The 21181-nt window shown below is 47.5% G+C and overlaps 7 protein-coding genes across 7 annotated transcripts; 3 read left to right on the top strand and 4 right to left on the bottom strand.

The window, feature by feature from the left end:
- Nucleotides 1–69: 69 nt before the first annotated feature.
- RHO25_004077 (uncharacterized protein) lies at nucleotides 70–1899 on the top strand (the record flags this gene model as incomplete). Its single annotated transcript, XM_023595005.2, has 1 exon — nucleotides 70–1899. The coding sequence occupies one exon, from the start codon at nucleotides 70–72 to the stop codon at nucleotides 1897–1899; it is 1830 nt and encodes a 609-aa protein (XP_023456645.1).
- Nucleotides 1900–2691: 792 nt separating this feature from the next.
- Nucleotides 2692–3243, top strand: RHO25_004076 (uncharacterized protein; the record flags this gene model as incomplete). Its single annotated transcript, XM_065602519.1, has 1 exon — nucleotides 2692–3243. One exon carries the CDS (start codon nucleotides 2692–2694, stop codon nucleotides 3241–3243), a length of 552 nt encoding a protein of 183 aa, XP_065458591.1.
- Nucleotides 3244–3271: 28 nt separating this feature from the next.
- RHO25_004075 (uncharacterized protein) lies at nucleotides 3272–4441 on the bottom strand (the record flags this gene model as incomplete). Its single annotated transcript, XM_023595004.1, has 1 exon — nucleotides 3272–4441. The coding sequence occupies one exon, from the start codon at nucleotides 4439–4441 to the stop codon at nucleotides 3272–3274; it is 1170 nt and encodes a 389-aa protein (XP_023456745.1).
- Nucleotides 4442–6459: 2018 nt separating this feature from the next.
- On the top strand, nucleotides 6460–7524 carry RHO25_004074 (uncharacterized protein; the record flags this gene model as incomplete). Its single annotated transcript, XM_065602518.1, has 1 exon — nucleotides 6460–7524. One exon carries the CDS (start codon nucleotides 6460–6462, stop codon nucleotides 7522–7524), a length of 1065 nt encoding a protein of 354 aa, XP_065458590.1.
- A 445-nt stretch (nucleotides 7525–7969) lies between these two features.
- On the bottom strand, nucleotides 7970–8731 carry RHO25_004073 (uncharacterized protein; the record flags this gene model as incomplete). Its single annotated transcript, XM_065602517.1, has 1 exon — nucleotides 7970–8731. The coding sequence occupies one exon, from the start codon at nucleotides 8729–8731 to the stop codon at nucleotides 7970–7972; it is 762 nt and encodes a 253-aa protein (XP_065458589.1).
- A 1797-nt stretch (nucleotides 8732–10528) lies between these two features.
- Nucleotides 10529–12029, bottom strand: RHO25_004072 (uncharacterized protein; the record flags this gene model as incomplete). Its single annotated transcript, XM_023595003.1, has 4 exons — nucleotides 10529–10992; nucleotides 11042–11218; nucleotides 11276–11384; nucleotides 11439–12029. The coding sequence occupies 4 exons, from the start codon at nucleotides 12027–12029 to the stop codon at nucleotides 10529–10531; spliced, it is 1341 nt and encodes a 446-aa protein (XP_023456744.1).
- Nucleotides 12030–12949: 920 nt separating this feature from the next.
- On the bottom strand, nucleotides 12950–15457 carry RHO25_004071 (uncharacterized protein; the record flags this gene model as incomplete). Its single annotated transcript, XM_023595002.2, has 2 exons — nucleotides 12950–14219; nucleotides 14283–15457. The coding sequence occupies 2 exons, from the start codon at nucleotides 15455–15457 to the stop codon at nucleotides 12950–12952; spliced, it is 2445 nt and encodes an 814-aa protein (XP_023456810.1).
- Nucleotides 15458–21181: the final 5724 nt, after the last annotated feature.

Below are 21181 nucleotides of genomic sequence, written 5' to 3'. Positions count from 1 at the left end.
GACAACCCGTTTCGATTCGAGAAGAGACACCAGCCGACAATCCATTTCTTATTTCTCATCATCGCAACCATGCGTTCCAACGCACGTTTCGCCCTTGTCTCTGGGCTCGTCGCAGCGACAGAAGCATCGCCGCTAATTACTCGAGCATCGAATGGCACATCACTCGCCGATGTCTGCACCGTCGCCAACGTTCAGGCCATACTTCCCTCGAATGGAACTCTGCTCGGCATCGATCTGATTCCAAGTGCGGTAACAGCCAGCGCGGTCTACAATGCCACAACCGGCGGTGGCGTGATGAAACGACAGGCAGGCGGAAGCAGCAGCAGCAGCACAGAGACTTTCACGTATTGCAATGTCACGGTGACTTACGCTCACACTGGCAAAGACGACAAAGTGGTTGTGAAATACGCTTTTCCTGAGCCGTCCGACTTCAAGGACCGCTTCTATGTCGCTGGAGGCGGTGGCTACAGTTTATCGAGCGATGCTACTGGCGGCCTCACATACGGCGCGGTCGGTGGCGCAACAGATGCGGGCTATGATGCATTCAACTACTCCTTCGATGAGGTCGTCCTTTATGGCAATGGATCGATCAATTGGGATGCAACATACGCTTTCGGCTATACCGCGCTGGGCGAGATGACCAAAGTTGGAAAGTACATTACGAAAGGCTTCTATGGGATGGATGCGGACGACAAAGTTTACACATACTACGAGGGGTGCTCGGATGGAGGACGAGAGGGCATGAGCCAAATCCAGCGATGGGGTGAAGAGTACGATGGGGCGATCACTGGTGCGCCAGCCTTCCGATTCTCTCACCAGCAAATCAACCACATCGTTCCAGCAACCATTGAGCATACCATGGGCTATTACCCACCACCATGTGCTCTCCAAAAGATCGTCAATGCCACCATCGCTGCATGCGACCCGCTGGATGGCCGCACTGATGGCGTGATTTCTCGAACGGATCTCTGCAAGCTGAACTTCAACTTGAGCTCACTCATCGGCGAGAGCTACTATTGCGCAGCCACCACCAGTTCTTCCCTGGGATTCGGCTTTGGGCGGAGGATGGCCAAGCGGCAAATGGCTGGCAGCCAGACAAGCAGTACGCCAGAGCAGAATGGCACAATCACTGCTCAAGATGTTGCAGTGGCACAGGGCGTCTATGATGGTCTACACAACTCTGCTGGCGAGCAAGCATATCTTTCCTGGCAGGTTGGATCTGACCTCGGCGATGCCGAGCCGACATATGATAACACTACTGACTCATGGACATTGAACATCCCTTCCACTGGCGGCTCATGGGTGACCAAATTCATTCAGTTGCTGGACGTCGACAACCTGTCCGATCTCGACGGCGTCACGTACGACACTCTCGTCGAATGGATGGACATTGGCCTGAACAGATACATCGACAGCCTCCAAACCACGCTCCCAGATCTTACACCTTTTCAACAGGCCGGTGGTAAGCTTCTCCACTACCACGGCGAAAGCGACAACTCCGTCCCAGCTGCGTCTTCAGTCCACTACTGGCAATCCGTTCGCAAAATCATGTACGCGAACTTGACGGACGCTGAGGCTCAAGAAGCTCTTTCGGACTGGTATCAATTCTACTTGATTCCTGGTGCTGCTCACTGCAGTGCGAATACGCTCCAGCCAGGTCCATACCCGCAAGACAACATGCAAACCATGATCGCTTGGGTCGAGAATGATGTCAAGCCCACTCGTCTCAACGCCACTGTTGCTTCTGGCACATACGAAGGAGAAGTTCAGGAGCTCTGCCAGTGGCCGACTCGTCCTTTGTGGAGCGGTAACAGCAGCACTTTTGATTGTGTGACTGATGCTGAAAGCATCGAAAGCTGGACCTATGAGTTCTCGGCATTCAAGATGCCTGTGTACTAGAACATTCACACGAAGAAATTCATGCAAAATAAAGGTTTGATGTAAGGAGGCATTTTGAGGCGAGACAGGCAACTCTTTCTCACAACGATTGTGGAACCAGTCCAAACTCTCGGATCATGAGCTCTTTACTAAGCAAGGCGACATCGACGGCAAACAACGACCTTCTCACAGTAGCTTTCAATCAGTGGTATCAATAGGTATTGGCATCGAGATGTGATTGGTGGACATGTTGATCGAGACCTCGGCGCTGGCCAACGCTGGTTGGCTTCTGTTGCTGCCTAGTAGATCGATAATTTCGATGCTTCCGAATGTATACATAGTTGTACCAATCTCACAATTTCTCGTCAGCGTAATTGCCACGCCACATACCAGCACGATCGCTTGTAACCAAACATCAACATGCAAGACGGCTCTGAAAGCGAGCAAATCAGCGACTCTCTCGAGCGATTTGATCTGTCCAGCAACTTGACTGCGAGCCGGCGGGAGAGCATAGATATTGCTCTACGGCACTTCCGGCGTACAGTGTTGGACTAGAATCTATTTGCGTTACCCATTCTCGTAGAAGCAGCTGAACAAGAAATGCAAGCCTTGTCTCCAGGCCATTCGAGTGATTGGATTGAAGAAGCATTGGAATACCACTTTGAGTGCGAATATCAGATCACATGGTCAACCGCAAAAAGCTTGTTAGAAGGTTCAGCAGACGATATAATCGCTTTATTCTGTCTTGATGGCGTTGATCACGATCCAGTCGACCTCAGCGCACGGGACCGTTGGTGGGCTTCGCTTTGGAACATGATTCAGAGTAACGAGGAGCATATCAGTACTTTCCCACCCAGCTTACCCAAAGACTTGAAATACTTGACAACACTTGTCAGCGGTATAACTGGCGCTGGCTTACCATACTGGCGAGAAATGCAACACCCGGATGTCTTCAAAAAGGTCAATTTCGGTTTGCTTGGTTCGTTTAGAGACGACCGAAAGAGGATCTGCATTCCATCGCTCGGAAACTGGCAAGACGTAACAGCTTTTAGAAATGAGAACATTCGGAATCCCGATAACGCTGTTGGGTACACATGGGCGACCGAAGGATGGGATGCCAGCGTTGCTTTCAATATGTCCAGCTGGCCTGAACAATTTTTGAATGGGACGTTCGTACTTTATTGTTGTCGCCAGCAGCAGCGCGAAGAGAATCGAAGGGCGGACCTTTGGGGATGGAGGTATGGTTTCCAGCGTGGTGTCTTCAGTTCTGAGCTCTTCGACAGCGTGGAAGACTATCTGGCGTGGTATGCGCATTGGGACGAGCAGACTGAAGAGAACACAGAAAGCGTGCTGTTGTCGCTGTAGTAATGTTCTGCGATGAGCAGAGCCTAGTCTACGCCACGCCATTGTAAACCAGCAAGCTGGGGCTTCCCTTCGGATCAGTAATTACATCTCTCGTAGCCAACTCCTTCATACGATCACAAAGCACACCACCAAAAGTCGGGCCTTCCACACCAATCAAATACGCCCCCAGACCTGCAACCTGAGGTGCTGCCTCGCTTGTTCCAGAAGTGACTCGTGTACCAGTATTCGAGAGATGACTCGGCGACTCAACAGCAGCTCCAGGTCCAAACAAGTCAATAGCAGAACCCCAGTTCGAGAAGAATGTTCTTCCATCAGTGGCATTCGAGCAAGCAATATTGCATGCGCCCTCGGCAGTCCCGGGCGAGTAAAGACTCGCGTCATCATTACTATTTCCAGCAGCCACAACAACGAAAATGCCGGCTTGAACCATAGCTTCCACACCGTCGTTCATGATTTCTGAGCGAAAGCTGCCGAGAGAAAGATTGGCTACTGCACGTCCGATGCGATTCTTTGATTGCGCGTCATTAATCGTCCATTCCAGTCCAGAAAGAATATCAGCAGTTGTGCCGCCGAGACTGCCGATGACTTTGACATTGATGATCGTTGCATCTTTAGCAACGCCCCATCGCCGCCCTGCAGCTAAGCCAGCGACAGAGGTTCCATGGCCGTCGAGGTCTTCTGGCGTTTGATCGGAAGAGAAATTGGCACCGTGATAGGCTCGGCCTTCGAAGTCTTCATGGTCGATGTTGACACCAGTGTCGAAGATGTAAATGAAGGTCCCTTTGCCAGGCTCGGCTTGATATTTGTACTCTGTCGTACCAGGAACGCGGCTGCTGATACGAGCCAAATTGTAAGGTGCATTATGTTGTGTTTCGATTGGTGCTTGATCAAGCCAGATTTCATTATTGGGGTGGAACTTGGTGATTAGCCCCTGCGACTGTAGGCTCTCCAGAACAGACTCCGATGTGGAGATTGAGAAACCATGGAAACCATCGAACTCGTAGGTGCGGTCTGGAGTGATGGGCTGGGCGGAGCGCAAGAAGCTATTGGCCTGGGCGAAAACATCCGCGACCGCGGTGTCTTTGCTCACTTGGACGATCCATTCTTGTTTCTCTGTGCCAGCAGACTCTTGTTTCCGGACGACTCTCGCTGACACAGAGCCAACGACCAGTGCTGCAACAGCTGTATAGAACCTCATGTTGAAAGTACCTCGGAAAGAATATGGTGCCCGATGCAGCGCTCGTGCAGATTTGTGCAACGTGAGAAGCGTCTACTTATAGCAGCGGTGATCGTCGTTCCCAAGACGTGATCTTCTGTGTGGAAGGTTACATCGTGCCAAGGCCTGGTATCAAGAACGGCTTCGGTTACAGATGGCGAGCGACTTGGCGCATCAAGCTAGGTGCAAAATAGAAGGTCAAGTCTGGCGATGCAGATCAAAAGTCTTGAAATACGAGGTACGTCAGCTGCTAGACATCTTCAGTGCTAGCACAGTGCTGTCGCAAGTATATTGTGACCTCGACTAGTCTTGTTAGGCCGTTGTGGAATATGCAAGGTGATCAGCACCTTCGCACACGAAGCAATTTCGATTGGCTAGAGTCGCAAGATGAAGCAAGTATGTCTCCAGTATGCTTCCAGAGTATATGTGATGCCAGGTCTGTTCGACAAAGTTGGTTTCTCGTTGTAGAGTGACCCTTTTACGTATATTGTAGTCAATTTCACATGACCAAACGGTAACGTACAACCTACCATATTTCTCAACATTTTGCTAACAGCGAAGCTGCACGAAATCTTTGATGAGCGCCTCCCAGTATGCAATTGTCCAGGCTCGACGCGAGGCAGGACCACTGTGTATATCATGAGGATACCCGAGGAAGCGATCTGGCCAAAGCTGTTGCTATTCGTTGACTACCACTTTTGCGTGGGACGAGAAACAATGTCACAGTATTGGTTCGCGGGCGCATGGTTTCTGCAACTTCGCGATCTTATCCCAGTCTCCAGCAATGTAGTCAATGCTCTCGAGCTCTCCTCGGACACGCTTCATGAGGCCCGGTGCGTCGGAGACAATAATGCATCATGTTGCATGGGGAGGAGGTGTATAACGGTGGCCCAGAGGGTTTTCGCATCCATCGCAGCCGTCGTGTCTTCGTGGAAGTCGTCCCTTTCGCTGAACTAAACGTTCCTCTCTCGCAAATGTCAATTCGGAGAGTGTCAATAAAGCCGGCATGTTCTTAGGGCCTATTACCAGCGGTCTTGCTGCTCAGTGTATGCCCGTCTAAAGTGTTAGCCTTGAGTCTCTGTCATGGTTTTCGCGACTCGCAGGTACAGGACCGTTGCGAAAAATGAAGTAAGCTCGCTGGCAAGGCTGACTGTATTTCCTATAACGGGAAACACATAATAAACGACCGGCGGCCGTCTTGGGTCGATGTCAAGCGTGAATGCGGTCTCCCTCCGCGCTGACAATCTGATCCGTTCAACTCGCTCAATCACCTGTCCCACCCTTATCAATTCGTACGCCCTGCCGCCAAGGCGCCTATCACTTAGACTGCGCACTATGAGCAGTGATCTCAGGATCTGATCATCGCTGTGGACAACCTCCCGTGGGGAGACTATAGCCTGTGAGCCTGGATCTCATAAAAATGATAGGAGCCGACAAGACAATGCCATCGCTGCCGATCACCTTTGGAATATGAGGCCCAATGGCAGCGACGTCTAGATGTCACGGTGGATGGCATCGGCGTAGGATTGAATCCCTTCATTCCAATCAGATTGAGATGACGGAGGAGCAGGAGGAGGAGGAGGTGGTGGTGGTGGAGGAGCAGGAGGAGGAGGAGGTGGTGGTGGTGGAGGAGCAGGAGGAGGAACAACAAAGGCGCCGGTTGAGGCACGGCCCGAGGTCTTGGCGGCGGGCCGACGACTCTGTCACAACATACCACCATTGCCAGTCTTCCACTTCACCGGCACTCCGCCTACCGCAACGAGCGGCATCAAACCATCCTTTTCATCTGGGCAGGGGAATACTGTACACTTGTCTTAATCTGACACAATCATTGCTCTCCGACGCTTGTGGTGCGGAGTGCGTTTTCCAGGAAATTATGGAGAGTCACTGGTCCAGTGCTGTGCCACAGGATATGAAAGACCCAGAATGACGATGCCCAGCAACTGTGCCGTAGCCCGGCGATGCACGTCGCCGATATCCCTGGTCGTTCCTCAGATTCAATGACACTCAACAATTCGTTGCACTCCGAGATCTCGATACTTCTCACCCTCACAGCCGCCAGAACCATCTTGCAGATTTGCGGAATGTTGAATTGGAACGCAGTCTCAGCTTTTTTCTGCTTCTTCACCGTGGGCGTAAATGCAGCGATCGACACGGGATTCTACGCGGGACCACAATGGCAGAATCTGGCGCCTCTGGACTGTTTGTACAGCACCGTCGAGCGCATTGTCCCACAGGTCCTTGAATCATGGCCTCGCGTACCGGAGCCTCCAGCATCCTACAACGCCGATAGGAAGGAGGACCAAGCCCCCGCGACCTCCTCTTTGCGCTTCGCAAGAGATTTGGCTGGACGCAGTGTCTTGTTACTGAATACCGCCGCCGCAATCGCAACGCTCGCAATGTTCCTCTCGCCAGAAAATGGCATTTGGGTCAAAGCATGTGTCGCCAATGCCGTGATATGCTGGATATGTGGCAAATTTCGCTTCACTCGAGAATCCGAACCTGCGGAACCCGATCTTACCGCAAGCTCCGCTCAACAGCCACCACTTGCGGACCACGAGAATCTGACTCTGCATGCTCAGATTACGGTGAGCCTTGCATTCGTATTTCTCGCGAACGCACTCCTATGGTGTCTGGCTGTAGGGCTCAGTATGGACCTCCGCTGTTGGTTATACTTTGCCACAAGCAACGCAATTCTTGGCACTTTCGCAGTGCTGTTCTGCAAAAGACCAATGTCGCCACTGGGAGCATTGGGTCATATATTCCTCGGCGTCGTTGAATCACTGTTCCTGCTTCCGGCATGGCTTTTCGAGTACTCAGATATGGCAAGAGCCGCCGCTGCAAAGGCATCGAAGCAGGAAGGTGCATTGAATGGCTCCCAATTCTTGGCCATCCTCTTCTTGAGTTTCGCTATTGAAATATGTCTCTGGCGAAAGATTCATGGAAGAAGCAATTCGTATTGGGCTCAGCTCGTCCCGGCGACAAGTCTTCTGCTCCTCGCTGGCCTCGTCTGCGTTTTGGTTCCATCCAAGTTCGGGACTCCGAGCTTACAGCGCATGGGGTAAACTCCAGGCAGGTGTCTACGTTGATGTCGCCAGTGACCCAACATCCATGGCAGGAAGTACACACAGTCGTGTCTTGGACAGCTCACTGTAACGCTGCGTTGCTCTGCGCCAGGCCAAAGTGCCGAGGCGGTGATTTGCGGAGAAGAGGTGGTTTTCGGCGATTGCTTTTGCCAAAGAAGCTATCTTTTAGATTACTGCTTTCTACACAGCCTTCGCTATGATGGGTGCGACTCTCAGATGAGCATCCATCGCATCAGAAACAGTTTACATTCTGGCGATCGTCACATGTTACACGCCTGAAGTACCAGATACTACTGCCATTTACTTTGTATTACATGCTCAACATGTCGAAAATCCTTAACCTACTTCCATCAACGATGTCACCGATCATCAAACTTAGATGCAACTTCGCAAAGCTCCTTCGTTCCCTAGCGACATCCGTCGTTCAAGCATCAATCTCGACAGATGCACACTCGGCGTCTGCATTCTCACGGCAAGGCCCAAGTGCGTCGACAAATTCAGTTGAGACCGACTTCGAGTGTCCAATTGTGGACCGGTCGCTACCGTCCAGGATCTGGCATGTAGCGCTGCCTCCATATCCCTCGCATCGCTCCGCGGTTTCTTGCAACAATCCCTCGCATTTGCTTTGAGTCAACGACACCAAGCCGGTCTGACCCGCACTCAGCGCGATGCCGATGACGATCTGGCACCTAATGCCGCCATTGCAGAGAAGGCCAGACACCACAATACTCGCAAGTGTGATTCCAGTAGGGATTCCGGCCCAATTGATTGCTCCACAGGCCGCGATGATGGTTCGGCGATTGACCTCCAAGCTGGCAATCTGATCCTGCGCTGACTGCGGCGTATCGCAATTTGGTTGTCCGCAAGCAGTCTGTACTTGTCTACCGATGATGTCGTTGATGAGTCCGGACGCGGAGAGAGAATCGGAGAGTCTCTCGAGTTTGGAGCCGAGCAAGTTGGCGGCCCAAGCATCTTCCAGCGTTCCGAAGTGAATTGCATCGATTTGTGCACCCGTGCCATCCAGAGAGAGGGATGTGGTGTCCGAGACGAGACGAAGGACTTGAGATTCCAGGTCGTCAGTGAGAAACTCTGGATGGTTGGATGTCACATTCCAGCCCCGTGCTGAGGTGCAGCATAGCGACCAGATTGCCAGTGCTGTGACAACAATGTTCGAAGAGAGAGCCATTTTCTGAGTATGGAGTGGGTGTTTTCGATGGAGAGGTGGCTATGTGTCGGAATGTGGTGTCTTTCAAAGCTGAGGCAGGCTCATTCGGGGCGTATTTATGTCCTCATGCTGCGCCATCAGCAACATTCATCCGTCCTGTGAATCACGGGAGCGACAATGCTTTGACTGACGCAGATCGTGAGTTCAATGGAACGTCATGCAAAGCACGAATATGGAGACTCATCATGGCTACGAGACAACGCTACTAGATCATGTGGGCAGGCTCTGTCGGCGTCTGCAAAGGAATCATCACATTCGATCCTCAAACCACCCAGGCGATGTAACGTCTACATGGATGTCCGCTGTGAGAAAACCGCCGACGATTCTGATCGCATCCACCAAATTCTGGAGAATGCGGCGTTCCATGGGCCGACTCGGGCCAATGTCTCCTCTTGCGTTGTGAATCTGTTGCGGCACAGTATCGCCAAGAAGACTTCTCGGAACCAAGGCTTCGAGCCCCAGTGATGTTCACATTGTATTGCATCTTGGCGGTTGGTTGACGGCATGATCGGCGAACTCCAGGGGTACCTGATCCGCAAGTCAGATGTAAGTGCTGTTTATGCAGTACACATGACCTGACCGGTGTGTACATGAAGTCTTCGCCAAGCAAGATACCGGATGCGGACGCCGAGACCAATAGACCCACTGTCCACAGGGTACGCCGCACTGCAGCCTCGAAGCGTTCAGCTCGGGGGTCTCTCCGTACGTATCGCACGCGTGCGGCACAGCATACACCATGATGGCAGAGCTTCGGATCACTGTGCACACACGGCATTGAAGTGGAGTCTCAAAGTCTATGAGCGACACCGTTGAAGGCAACATTTAAGGAAGTGTCGTGAACGCAAGAAGACAAACCCCCACAGCCTCTCTTTCTACGCAATTCGATCATACTACCAACAAGATGAGATTGCCAACCATGCTACCTCTTTCCATCGCAGTGGCTATCATTGCCCTGATATGCTCGGTCGAAGCACACCCGCAGCTGCTCACTCGTCAGGTCAGAGCCCTCAATTGGTCACTGCATCGCAAGAACTAATGCAACTCAGTGCAATACCTGCTCTTCCGTGGGCTGCTTCATGGACACAGACTGCTTCGCGCAACGATGTGGAAACTGCAACTTGAGGACCAATGTTTGCAGCGAGCCTCCTGAGAGTACTTGTTGAGATACCCAATTGTGAGCTGTGCCGAACGTATCTCCAGTGACAGCCATCGCTAAGCCCTGACAGAAGATTTATCACTTGGGAGTATCATTCAACTCAAGCTTCAGTCCATAGAGCTGCCTGTCAGCTTCTTCTGGTTGACAACAATGGATCGCGGCGACGTGCAGGTATACAATATGTCTGATGGTTCAGGAAGCCCATGGATAATGCACAGCAACAAGGTAGCTGAACAATAATGAGCCCCATTGAATCAATCAAGTGACCGGCGTTCTTTGTCTGCGCAACCATTGGGGCCGCCACTCGGCAGGAGCTCGCATCTGCTCTCGCTCATTTCCAAAGTGTATGTCCATCTGCAGTGAACAAGGGATCGAGCAATGCTTTGTATCGACACCTCAAAAGACGTGCGACGTCCAGTACGCGAGATACCGGCCCAGACCAGACACGACCCAGAGCAAGGTATCTCGAAAGGGTTGAAATCGAGAAGGTGAAGAAATGATCGAGACCTTTCGATGTGCCTAACAGCAACACGATATATCATACTTCACGTTCTCCTTCCGTCATCGAGATTCTCTTGCTTTCCAGGCAGTGCTATAGTACCTCAGCCAAAGATACCATTATTAGCCATCAAATTTGGCGAGCCCGCTCCCGGTCGCCCAACGATACCAGGTGTAGCCAACTCCATGATAAACTCGCACATGCGTCTGGAGTCAAATTGTCCATTCACAAGCACAGCCAAGTATGCCGCAAGTCCGGACACCGCAGGGGCAGCAAAACTCGTGCCCGTCCACGGAACTGCCACCCCGGGCCCAGTATGGAGGTACGATGTGATGTTCTCGCCCGGTGCAAACACGTTCAATGCAGGACCAAAATTCGATCCACCTCCTTGAGAGAGATATCGGTCGTCGTTGATGTTGGTAGCGCCTACTGTACAGACTTCTGCGGCGTTCGCTGGCGAGATCTGTCTTGCGTCGATGTTGTCGTTTCCTGCTGCTGCCACAATTATAAGACCATCTCTGCCCGCTGCGTTCACGGCAGCGTTGAACTGTGCGTTGGAGCGACCACCTGGGCTTAGTCAGCGCGGATTGAGAGGGCGGGAACAATGTTCGCTTACCAAGGGAAAGATTGAGAATAGAAAGGCCAAAGAGACCAGTGCGGAACATGTCGCGATAAGCCCAGTTGACTCCAGCTAAGAACCACGAAAGCTGGCCTTGGTTGTTTCTGTTCAAGACCTTGATATTGACAGCTTCTGCCAGCTTTGCGACACCGAACTGACCGGACATGACGGTACCTGTAAGCAATCAGCTCAACTGGAGCAGCTTGACGTCCTTACTGGCTATGAGCTCACCTGCCACATGTGTTCCGTGACCAAATTCATCCCAGATGGGTTCACCTGGCACAAAATTTGCACCATGAAAAGCTCGGCCTCCGAAATCAGGTTGCCGAATCTCAATTCCCTGGCACAGGACGCATCAGCAACAGTTGTGCACTTCTGTTCGGGGATCACATACCGAATCCATGACATACACGACTGAGCCCTGTCCAGCGGATGCATGGAAAGAGTAGTCTGTACTACCTGGTGGGCGATTGGACAGACGAGCAAGATGCCATTCAGCTCCGGACTGTGTGAACACATTCTGCTGCGCTGTAGCCTGAAAGCCACCTTCTGCGCTACTCAGACCAGCTGGGGACTGTGAGGACTGGGTGCCCCATGTTCCGGTAGGTTCTGCGGCCCATTCTCCTGATGCGGCTTGTCTCTTCCAAGAATCTTCAGCAGGAGCGCCATCTGCACCCGTCATCCAGACATCAGGTTCATACGCCAGAACGTCGGGTAGAGTGGCCAGAACTCGGACCATGGATTCGTTGGCCTCGATGACAAAGCCCTTGTAGTCCTGGTTGATATCATATTGCAAGTCGGCCTCCAGAGGCCGTCTCAATCGAAGGAGATCCGTGGCTGCTGCGAGCACACTCTCTATGTCGGAAGTGCCTCGTACCTGAACGATCCAGCGGTCCGGAACAACTTCGTCTGCTTGACGGGTTTGTACACTTGGAGCAGCAAGCACTGCCGTGCCAGTGGCGAGCAGAAGGGCAAAGAAGCGCATGGTGATACGTTGTGAAGAAGCGTTGTTGTTGCTTCCGACTGATGAACTCGCGGTGACTTATTTCGAACGATTGAAATCAGTGCACTTATATGTCCGCGGACAACGCTGCACAAATTTGTGCCCATCACTCTCGCTACCTGGAAGGCGCACTGCAAATTCCTCGAATTGTTGCTGCCATGGACAGATCAACAGTCTCATTGCTACATCCTATCGCTACCCAAGATACATAGCCCGAGCTCATGCTGCCATGGCTCTTGATTCTTTCGGGCATCCAGGACACTATACCATCGCCAGCCTATAACATTTCATGTTTTGCGCACGAAGTCTTCTGCCAAGGTCGAGTACATCCGCGGCCACGGGGATGCCACGTGTGTCAAGCACGAATCAGCATCACAGGATAGAAGATACAAAGTCCCATGCCCTAAGGGTCTGCCAGTAGCCACATTCTGACTTTCGATAGTTTCTCGTGAATGCTAAGACCGAGCCTTGGGTCTCTGCGTAGATCTTTGACCTCTGCTTTTGAGTTTCGAATAGTTACAGCTCATACGTGGAATGTACATAGCTCATAAGCGACACCTTCTACGTTCATGCCTAGGCCGGCTTGTGGCAATAGGAGTATGGTCCGAACCCCACGTGCACTGTCGAGTTGGCGCTTGACTCGTTGGGCCGACTTGCTATACTAGCTCTAATATAGTCTGAGCAGCAATGGTAAGCCATGCCGAGAGCTGGGGCCCGCGGACCTTGGCATATGCTCAGACGTAGCGCAAGCCCAGAACATAGGCATGCCAAGGACAACGTGGAATACGAGTAGTAGTGGCTTGAGTGGATAACAATTCTGCGGCCAGCACTTGGAGTCTATAGCCTGTGTGTGAGCATCCAGGAGCCCTCTCGATCGAGATGACGTGCTCACAAAGTTCTGCCTACTTCACCCTCTCCCTCTCAACATGCCCTGGGCTAGGCGGTACCACACCTTTCTCCCACTCCACCATTTCACTCCCCATCTCAAACTCAATCACACCTCCCTCAACCATCAAATCGTCATGCTTAAACCAGTTCTTCTCCCATTCTTGCCCATTGATCTTCACCTTCTTCACGAAATATCTCTCTGCGTTGTCCAAAGTCTCCGCTTTCACCCTCAATGTCTTGTCAACATTCACAGTAATATTGATATCGCTGAACCAAGGACTCCCAATCAGATACACCGGCTGCGTGACCACAGGGTACATTCCAATCATAAGCCAAATCATCCAGCTATTGATCGCACCTGCATCGGAGTTGCCCGGGATTCCATAAGTGGCGTTCTTGAAGTATTGATCTCCGAGTTCACGGGAGTATCTCACTGACTTGGTTTGTTTGTTGATATAGTGGAATTCATATGGCGTAGCAAAATCAGGCTCATTCCCGATATTCATGATCGTCGTAATGCCGGCTCCGTTCGCTCCCAGGTCTTCTTCTCCACTGGTGGGATCGAAGATATATTCTAGGCGGCGTTCGAATTCTGAGGGCCCGCCCATGAACTCGATGAGAGTTGACATTTCCTGTGGAACAGTAAAAGCGTACTCAAATGGCGTGGCTTCGTATGTGAGGCTTTTCCAGGAGCAGTCGCCGCACTTGGCGGGATTGTAGTCTGTCAGGTTGAATTGGCCGTTCGAGAGACGAGGGGCTGGAAAGCCGGTGAATGATTTGTGGGTAAGATTGTGGGCCCAAATATTCTGCCAGTTGGAGCTACGGTTGAGGTATTTGGTGACATCGTCGGGGGCGATGCCCCGGGCGACTTGGGAGAGGCTGAAGTCGTTGAGGGAGTACTCGATCGTTCGCGATATCATGCGAGAGTAATGATCGACCGAGACATAGCCTAGCTCCAGCCAGTCGTCGAGCGCTCCTCGGCCGTGTTCATTACTTGCATCCTGAGCTCGATATGAGAAATCGTTGAACGGCATCACTTCGGCGTCTTTGACCATTGCCTGGTAGGCTTCTTTCCAGTTGATGTCGGGCAAGTTCTTCACGTATGCGTCCGCAAGTATGTTGTCGGCATTCGACCCTCCCTGGACCAGACCGTTGTACTCCCCACTGCGACCGTCAGGCAAGTATCCTTCAATCTTCCAGATATCGATCAGCGCACGTATCATACTCTGATACCTCTCGGGTTGAATCAGATGGTACAGTGAAGTGGTACATCGAAAGATGTCCCTAACATGCAGGAATTGTCATTAGCGGTGGCATTTTCACCACTTCAGAAAATGGTCCACTCACCAAGCCGTATAGAAATCATCCCAATGGTCCTCTGCTTCCGATAAAGGATTTTCGCCACGTCGATCAGATGGCATCAAATGGGCGAAGTACATGTTCGAATATAACAGAGCGAGATCCGTCCGGTTCTGAGACTCATCCACTGGAACCTGTATCCTGCTGAACACATCGCGATTCCACTCTTCTACAGCCTCGTCGACCAGATCCTGCAGTTCCCAGCTCTCGATTTCTTCATCCTTGTTCGAACAAGCCTGTTCCGCCGACATGAAGGATATTCCAATCCTCGACTTGATGACATTGGAGGATTCTATGGACCACGAGAAGATCGCTCCAACACGATCCGTCAGCGGTCCCGACTCCTCTTTCGTCCTGTTCCGAAAGGTTGGATAAGGGATCGGCTCATTCGCTAATGTATGCTGCCTCATGACAGGCATCGTGTTCCTTCCTCGAAAAGTCCTTGCCTGGGCCGGAGTCTGATCGAACTCACCGCAAAAGTACGTCGTGGCTGGAGCACTGTTGCTGAAGCCTCCCCCGTAGGATCCCCAACCAAAATACCGCCTCCCGCCATCTTCCAATGAAAATGAGCCTCCAGCGTAGAATTGTCCAGTATTTCTTCCTTGTAACTCTGGTAACAAGTGAGAGACGTCAACCAGAACGTGCTGCTCTTGTAAGTTTCTCGGGAATCCGTATTGGAGTAATCCACTCCTCCTACCACTAGCAACCTCCAGTCTCACTCCATTCTCCAACGTCGTGCCGTAAAATCCCACACTCGCGCTCTCACTCCCGTTGACTCTCTTTTGCCAATAAGTCGTATTATCAAGCAAATTGACATCTTCCTCTAGACTTGTCAATGGCATCTGCGAAATAATCCCGTACTTCGGCGCTCCACCCGTTCCGCTTACATGCATCATACTGATGCCCGTAACAATGCCTTGAGGTGTCCAGCCGCCATTGATGGAAGCAAAGGAGATATTGGGCTCGTAAGTGTCGATTCCGACCTTGGCAAGACTGAAAGGGCGAGAAGCGCCAACGAAAATATCGCCGCCGCCGTACGCGAGGCCTGGGATGACGCCCTCGCCACCAATGAATGGATTGACGTATTGTGCCCAATTGTGCTGTTGCTGACATGCTCCAAGACGTGAAATCAAAACAGAGACGAGAAGAAGCAGTGCGGCCATACTTGTGTCTGAAAGTTTTCTGCTTCTTCTGCTTGAGCAGGCCAGATACTCTTCAACCTGCGATTCTGCCAAAGTGAGACTGGACGTCTGTCTTGCTTGACCAGCTCCGGATGTGATTCTTGCTTTCTCGAATTACGACGAGCGCACGACCCGAGAACCATACAGTCGGAATGCTGCAAAGCTCAGCAAAGCCTATTGTGGGTAGGCTCCTCTGCAGAGGGTATTCGATCAAGTGTCAAAGTCGGTATAATAAAGATGTCTGATTCTATGGAAGGTAGCGAACGAGCTGGCTCTATATACTACTGCCGGAACGGAAGAACCGGCAGTTAGGGCTGATTCCGGTTTATGCGAGGTGGCTGCTATAGCTAAACCGATACTAGCAATCTCTCTTTCTCGTATAAATCGTTTAGAACCTAGTTAGTTTACCTTTCAACCTATCCTTAGACGTTATATAATATTGTTCCTTAATTAATAAGCGTCGTTAATGCCTTATTCGGTATTAATTTAGTTATAGAGTTAGTAGAGTTAGTAGTACTATTAATCTAGCGTACCTTATAAACCTCTCTAGCTTCGTATATCTGCCTTAGTACTATAATATCGATTATTAAGCGTTTCTTCTTAGTAGTACTAAGCTTAACTATATATTTATAAAGCGAGAGTAAATCGGTATAGACGATTAATAGTAAGGCTAGTTTATCTAGTCGCCGTAAGATTATAAATAGAGTAGTATTAATACTAAATACTATATTAATACTATAGCTAATAGTATATATCTCTAATATAAGGACTAAGTATATTACTCGTTTACTCTTAGTTAAGCTCTAATAGATAATATTACTAGTTATAGTAAATAAGCTAGTAGCGTTTAATTCGGTACTATCGGTTTAGCTATAGTAGCTACCTCGTATAAACCGGAATTAGCTCTAACTACTAGTTCTTCTATTCTAGTAGTAGTATATAGAGCTAGCTCGTTCGCTATCTTCTATAGAATTAGACTAATCTTTATATACTATCTTTTATTACCTAACTAAATACTCTCTACTAAGAAGCCTATCTATACTAATTAGTATAAGTTCTTTATTAATTCTTACGTAAATTAGCTAGCTAGAAGAGCGTAATTAGGAAGAGATTAAACCTACGTATAGTATCGTTAGGACCTTAATTAACCTCTAATTACGGCTAATTCTTAGCAAAACTACGACTAGTATAGTATCTTAGTCGTATAGCTACTAAAGAGGACGCTAAAACCTACGTCCTTTAGATTAATTTAATATCTATAGTACGAAGTATTAACTATACGAAAGAGGATTATCTATATATAGTATTATTAGGACCTCCGAGTAGCTACTACTATACTATACGTACGTATATAGTAATAACGATACTACGATAATATCGGAACTACTAGAGAAGCTATAGAAGTTTAGTAATTTAATCGATACTAGTAACTAGAAGTATACTAAACTAGATAATTAAGCGACGCCGGAAGTTATCTATAATTAGATCGTACGCTTCCTTAATAACCTTACCTTTTATTACGATAGAGCGCTATTTAAAGAAGCCGTAGATACTTTTAGCTATCTTACTAGCGAGTAATAGGAGGTAACTAATAGGCGATTACTCCGCGAACTAATTAATACGCTACGCTACCGAGGAGTTCTCGTTTTAATTACTAAATAAACTCTAGTAATACGTATTAGATAGGCGCTAGAACTAGAAGAATACTAACTCTAGCTAGAAGACGAGGTAAAGCGATAACGTAATACTCTTAGCTTTTATAAACGATTAATTTATAGCTCTTAGCGAGCTACTAAACTATAATAGTCTCGCTAATATAAGGAGCGATTAGCCTCGAGATAAGTAACTAGTTTACTAGTACTAAGGCTAGTAACGATAGCAATACTAGTACTACTAGTAAGCGGCGATACGATTAACTCTAAGAACCTACTAGAATAACTAGTTCTTAGAAGCTAAGAACTAATACTACTACCGGCTAGTAACTCTACTTATACCTCTTAGAACGAACACTCTAGCTAGAACTAAAACTCTACTAGTAATCTAAGACAAACTACTATAATTCTAGAGTTTAATAAAGGCAAGGCTACGATAAACCTTAATAAGCTTTATACTAATTAGAAGAAGTATTCCGGAGCTAAATACGAGATACTAGTAACCTACCTAATTCGGTTTAATAAGCGCTATAACTAGCTATATATACTACTATTAAGCCGGAAGGATATTATATATACTATACTAACTAGAAGAGTAGAGGAGTTATAGGAACGACGAATTATATCTACCTCTATAACTTTTAACTAAGTATACTACCTAATTTAAGATACTTTCGAAACGCGTAACTTAAAGCTAGAATACTAATCGGAATAGCGTAATACTACTCTAACTAAGGTTTGCTATAATAACTCCGATAAGCTACTAATTTAATATTTCTAAACTATATACGATAACCTAATAACTATTAAGCCTAGACTACTAATCTTACTTTAGTACGATACTAATATAATAAACTAGCTTATCCTTACTTACTAAGATAGGCCGGAGTATTAAGTAGTATTACTAGGTAACTACGAGTTATTAGAGGCTCTAATTACCGCTATACGAACGTCTATTACTACCTAGTTAAATATTAATAAGATATAATCGTCTAACTAGTTTATTACCGATAGGCGATATAGAAGGAATACGAGTAACTCTTATAGTAACCGAAAATAATAGAATAACTACTAGTAACGATAACTATAGAAGAAGTACTTTATCTATAATAAACTAGGTTATTAGTTAAGTAATTATATACGCTAAGAACGTAATAAGGCACGAGAACGATTTACTAAGGATAATTAAGTATACTACTAGTACCTCTTTAATTATAAAGGCGAAGGATTACCTAATAGTAACGACGATTCTAACTAATTAGATAGCTAATAATTCCTTATAGAGTTTAGTACTATTATACTAGAGATAGCGAAAATAATACTTTTAGCGCTATTAGATAATTCTACCTACTATACTTTTACTCTATACGATCTATTTACTAAGCTATCTACTATAGTTCTAATTAAGTAGATCTTTATAGCTAATTGCTATTCGAGCGCTATATTCTAAGGTATCTTACCTAATACCGGAGCCTCCGGAGTGTCTACTACTAGAATTAATTAGGTTAAGGCTCTATAGCGATTAAGGCCTAAAATTAAGCTTAACTAGTCGATATAAGGTACTTACTATATCAAATTCGGAGCTAGTAACGCCTCCTTCTTAGAATCTATCGTCGTACTAATACTATTCGGAGATATCTAGTTCGAGGCTATTCTAACCGATATACCGTTCCTCTAGTATATATAAGATATAGATAAGCTTAATATTATACTTAATAACCGGAAGAACCTACTAATCTAAAGCGAATATAAGGTTACTATACCTATCGTTTATAAATAGAGTTACTCTTAGCTATTACTCGACGAATATACCTACCTAGCTATATATAACCTCTCTAAGAGCGAGTTAAGAACACTATACTACCGATTCGGCTACCCCTCTATTAATAAGCTAGCCGCCGTACTAGACCGAATTAGTACTAAATACGATAAGTATACTCTCTAGCGTATTACTAAGTACTATAGGTTATACTAATTCTATAGATAAGTACCTAGGCGATTTAAATTTACTCTCCGTAACGATAATATTAACTTTAATACGGAGGTTATTATTAATATTATATACCTCGGATAGCCTAAACGACTAGTTCTATACGTCGTTAATATAGCTACTACTTTCTAAGCTATACGATTCCTACCTAATATAACTACTAAGATAGTTTAGAATACCTTACGTATCTACTAGATTAACGTCTACTAAGGACTGCCGGAACGTATTATCTACGACGCTAGTACTAACTTCTATATAGACGAATTCTAGTAGTATATAGTAGCTATAGATATTACTACTAAAAAGGTACCTATAGAGGTATATAATAGTATTAGTAAGGTCGAACGATACTACGTACTACTACGACGAGCGTTCGATATTATTAAATCGGAAACTAACCTTCCGAACGATACGGTACTATAAATAGTAGTTAAGGCTATTAATAATACTACTAGACCTCGAGGTTTAGTACTAACCTTACTAGTATTTAGTACCTATCTATAAGAGCTAGCGGTATATAGCTCGAGAGGCGTAGCTTATTAGGCGTTAAGATATAACGGCTAGTGCCGCTTATACTTAGCGTAGGACAAAAGTACGCAGAATGTATATAAACTAAGAAGGCAAGAATTATTCTTAATATCTCTAGACAGAGAGTCTAGAGGCGCTTAATATATTGCTATATTCTACTCCTTATAATTATAATTCTTCTACCTTATCGAGAGTAGCGATCTATTAAGGCCTATTATACTTACGCGAAACGTATCTGCCTAGCGGACTAATCGCGACGACGACGCACCGAACGACGGATAGCTATTAGGCTATATTAAAGAGATATTAGAATCTGGAATAGTATAAGCTAAAGAGGAATAGAACGAGAATATAGATAATGCCGACGACGCTAGTAACGCGCATATAATACGTAGGCGCCTCTAAGCTAAAAATAACGCGTTACGCGAACAGCTAGAGATCCGTACTCTTAAGGCTAAGAACGAACGCTTACTAAGAGAGGTATAGACAATTAAATTGCTAGTATAGCTAAGCGCGATAGCGCTAGGCCTCGGACAGCCGATACCTTAGTAAGGCGACGCGTCCGCAAGTTATATAAGCGGCGTACGTTCCGAAAGCAATAAGTATAGCTTATACGAGTCTATTAAGCTACGTACGCCTAAGCCCTTTAAGAGTAAGACTATAAAGGAGGTACGCGAATTTATCTATACTCTCGAGGTAAACTTTATAGCTATACTAAAGAGGTTTCCGACGGATTACTAGAAGGTAATTACGGGTATTATATACCTCGTAGGCGAAGCGTAAGAGGCGTAGTATAATAAACACCTAGGCGTTCTACCTATAGGATATACCTAGTCTCGGTTCTATTAATTCCTATACGATATCGTCGGAGATTAAGCGAACTATATACTTCTCGTAACCGTAGAATACGAGAACATACGCTAGAGTAAGAGCTAGAGCGTACGATAGTTCGTAATAGACCTTAGTAACCTAGAGTCTTAGTTAGGTAATTATACTAAGGCGCAGCTAGTACGCTAGTTCCTCGCAAAACTAAAGCTATCGCTACGTAAGGATATTATTAAGAACTATATCGTCCCTAATAAGTATACCGACCTTATCGCCCTAGTAAGGCGCCTCGAGTAAGCTAAGAAGGCTATGCCTCGTAAGCCGTATTATAGTAATACCGAGAATAAGCAGGCTAAGCGTAAGCGTACCGATAGCGACGCTCCTTATAAAGGAGCCTCCGGTTCGACTAGCGGCTAACGCGATACTTACGGCGGCAAGCCGAAGAGTAAACATAGAGGCAAAGGCAAGGGCAAGAGTTAGCAACCTACGTACTTCGTATATAACGAGGTTAGCTATATTAGTCCTAACTGCCCGAACTCTAGGAAAGACGGTAATAAGCCGGCTGTTCGTAGAGTAACCGTAGCAAAGGAGCAGTTTAGAGCGAAAAAAGCTAAGGCGCCGGAGATAACGCGCGAGTTACCGGCGCTAAACTAGATAGCGATAACCCTCTACCGGTTTAGAGCGTACTAGCGACGCGTATAGAAGGAGAAG

This window comes from Cercospora beticola, chromosome 3 (genome assembly GCF_033473495.1).
Source record: "Cercospora beticola chromosome 3, complete sequence".
Taxonomy (NCBI): domain Eukaryota; kingdom Fungi; phylum Ascomycota; class Dothideomycetes; order Mycosphaerellales; family Mycosphaerellaceae; genus Cercospora; species Cercospora beticola.
The sequence above is the reverse complement of the archived record's forward strand: the minus strand, read 5'-3'. Positions and strand labels throughout refer to the sequence as shown.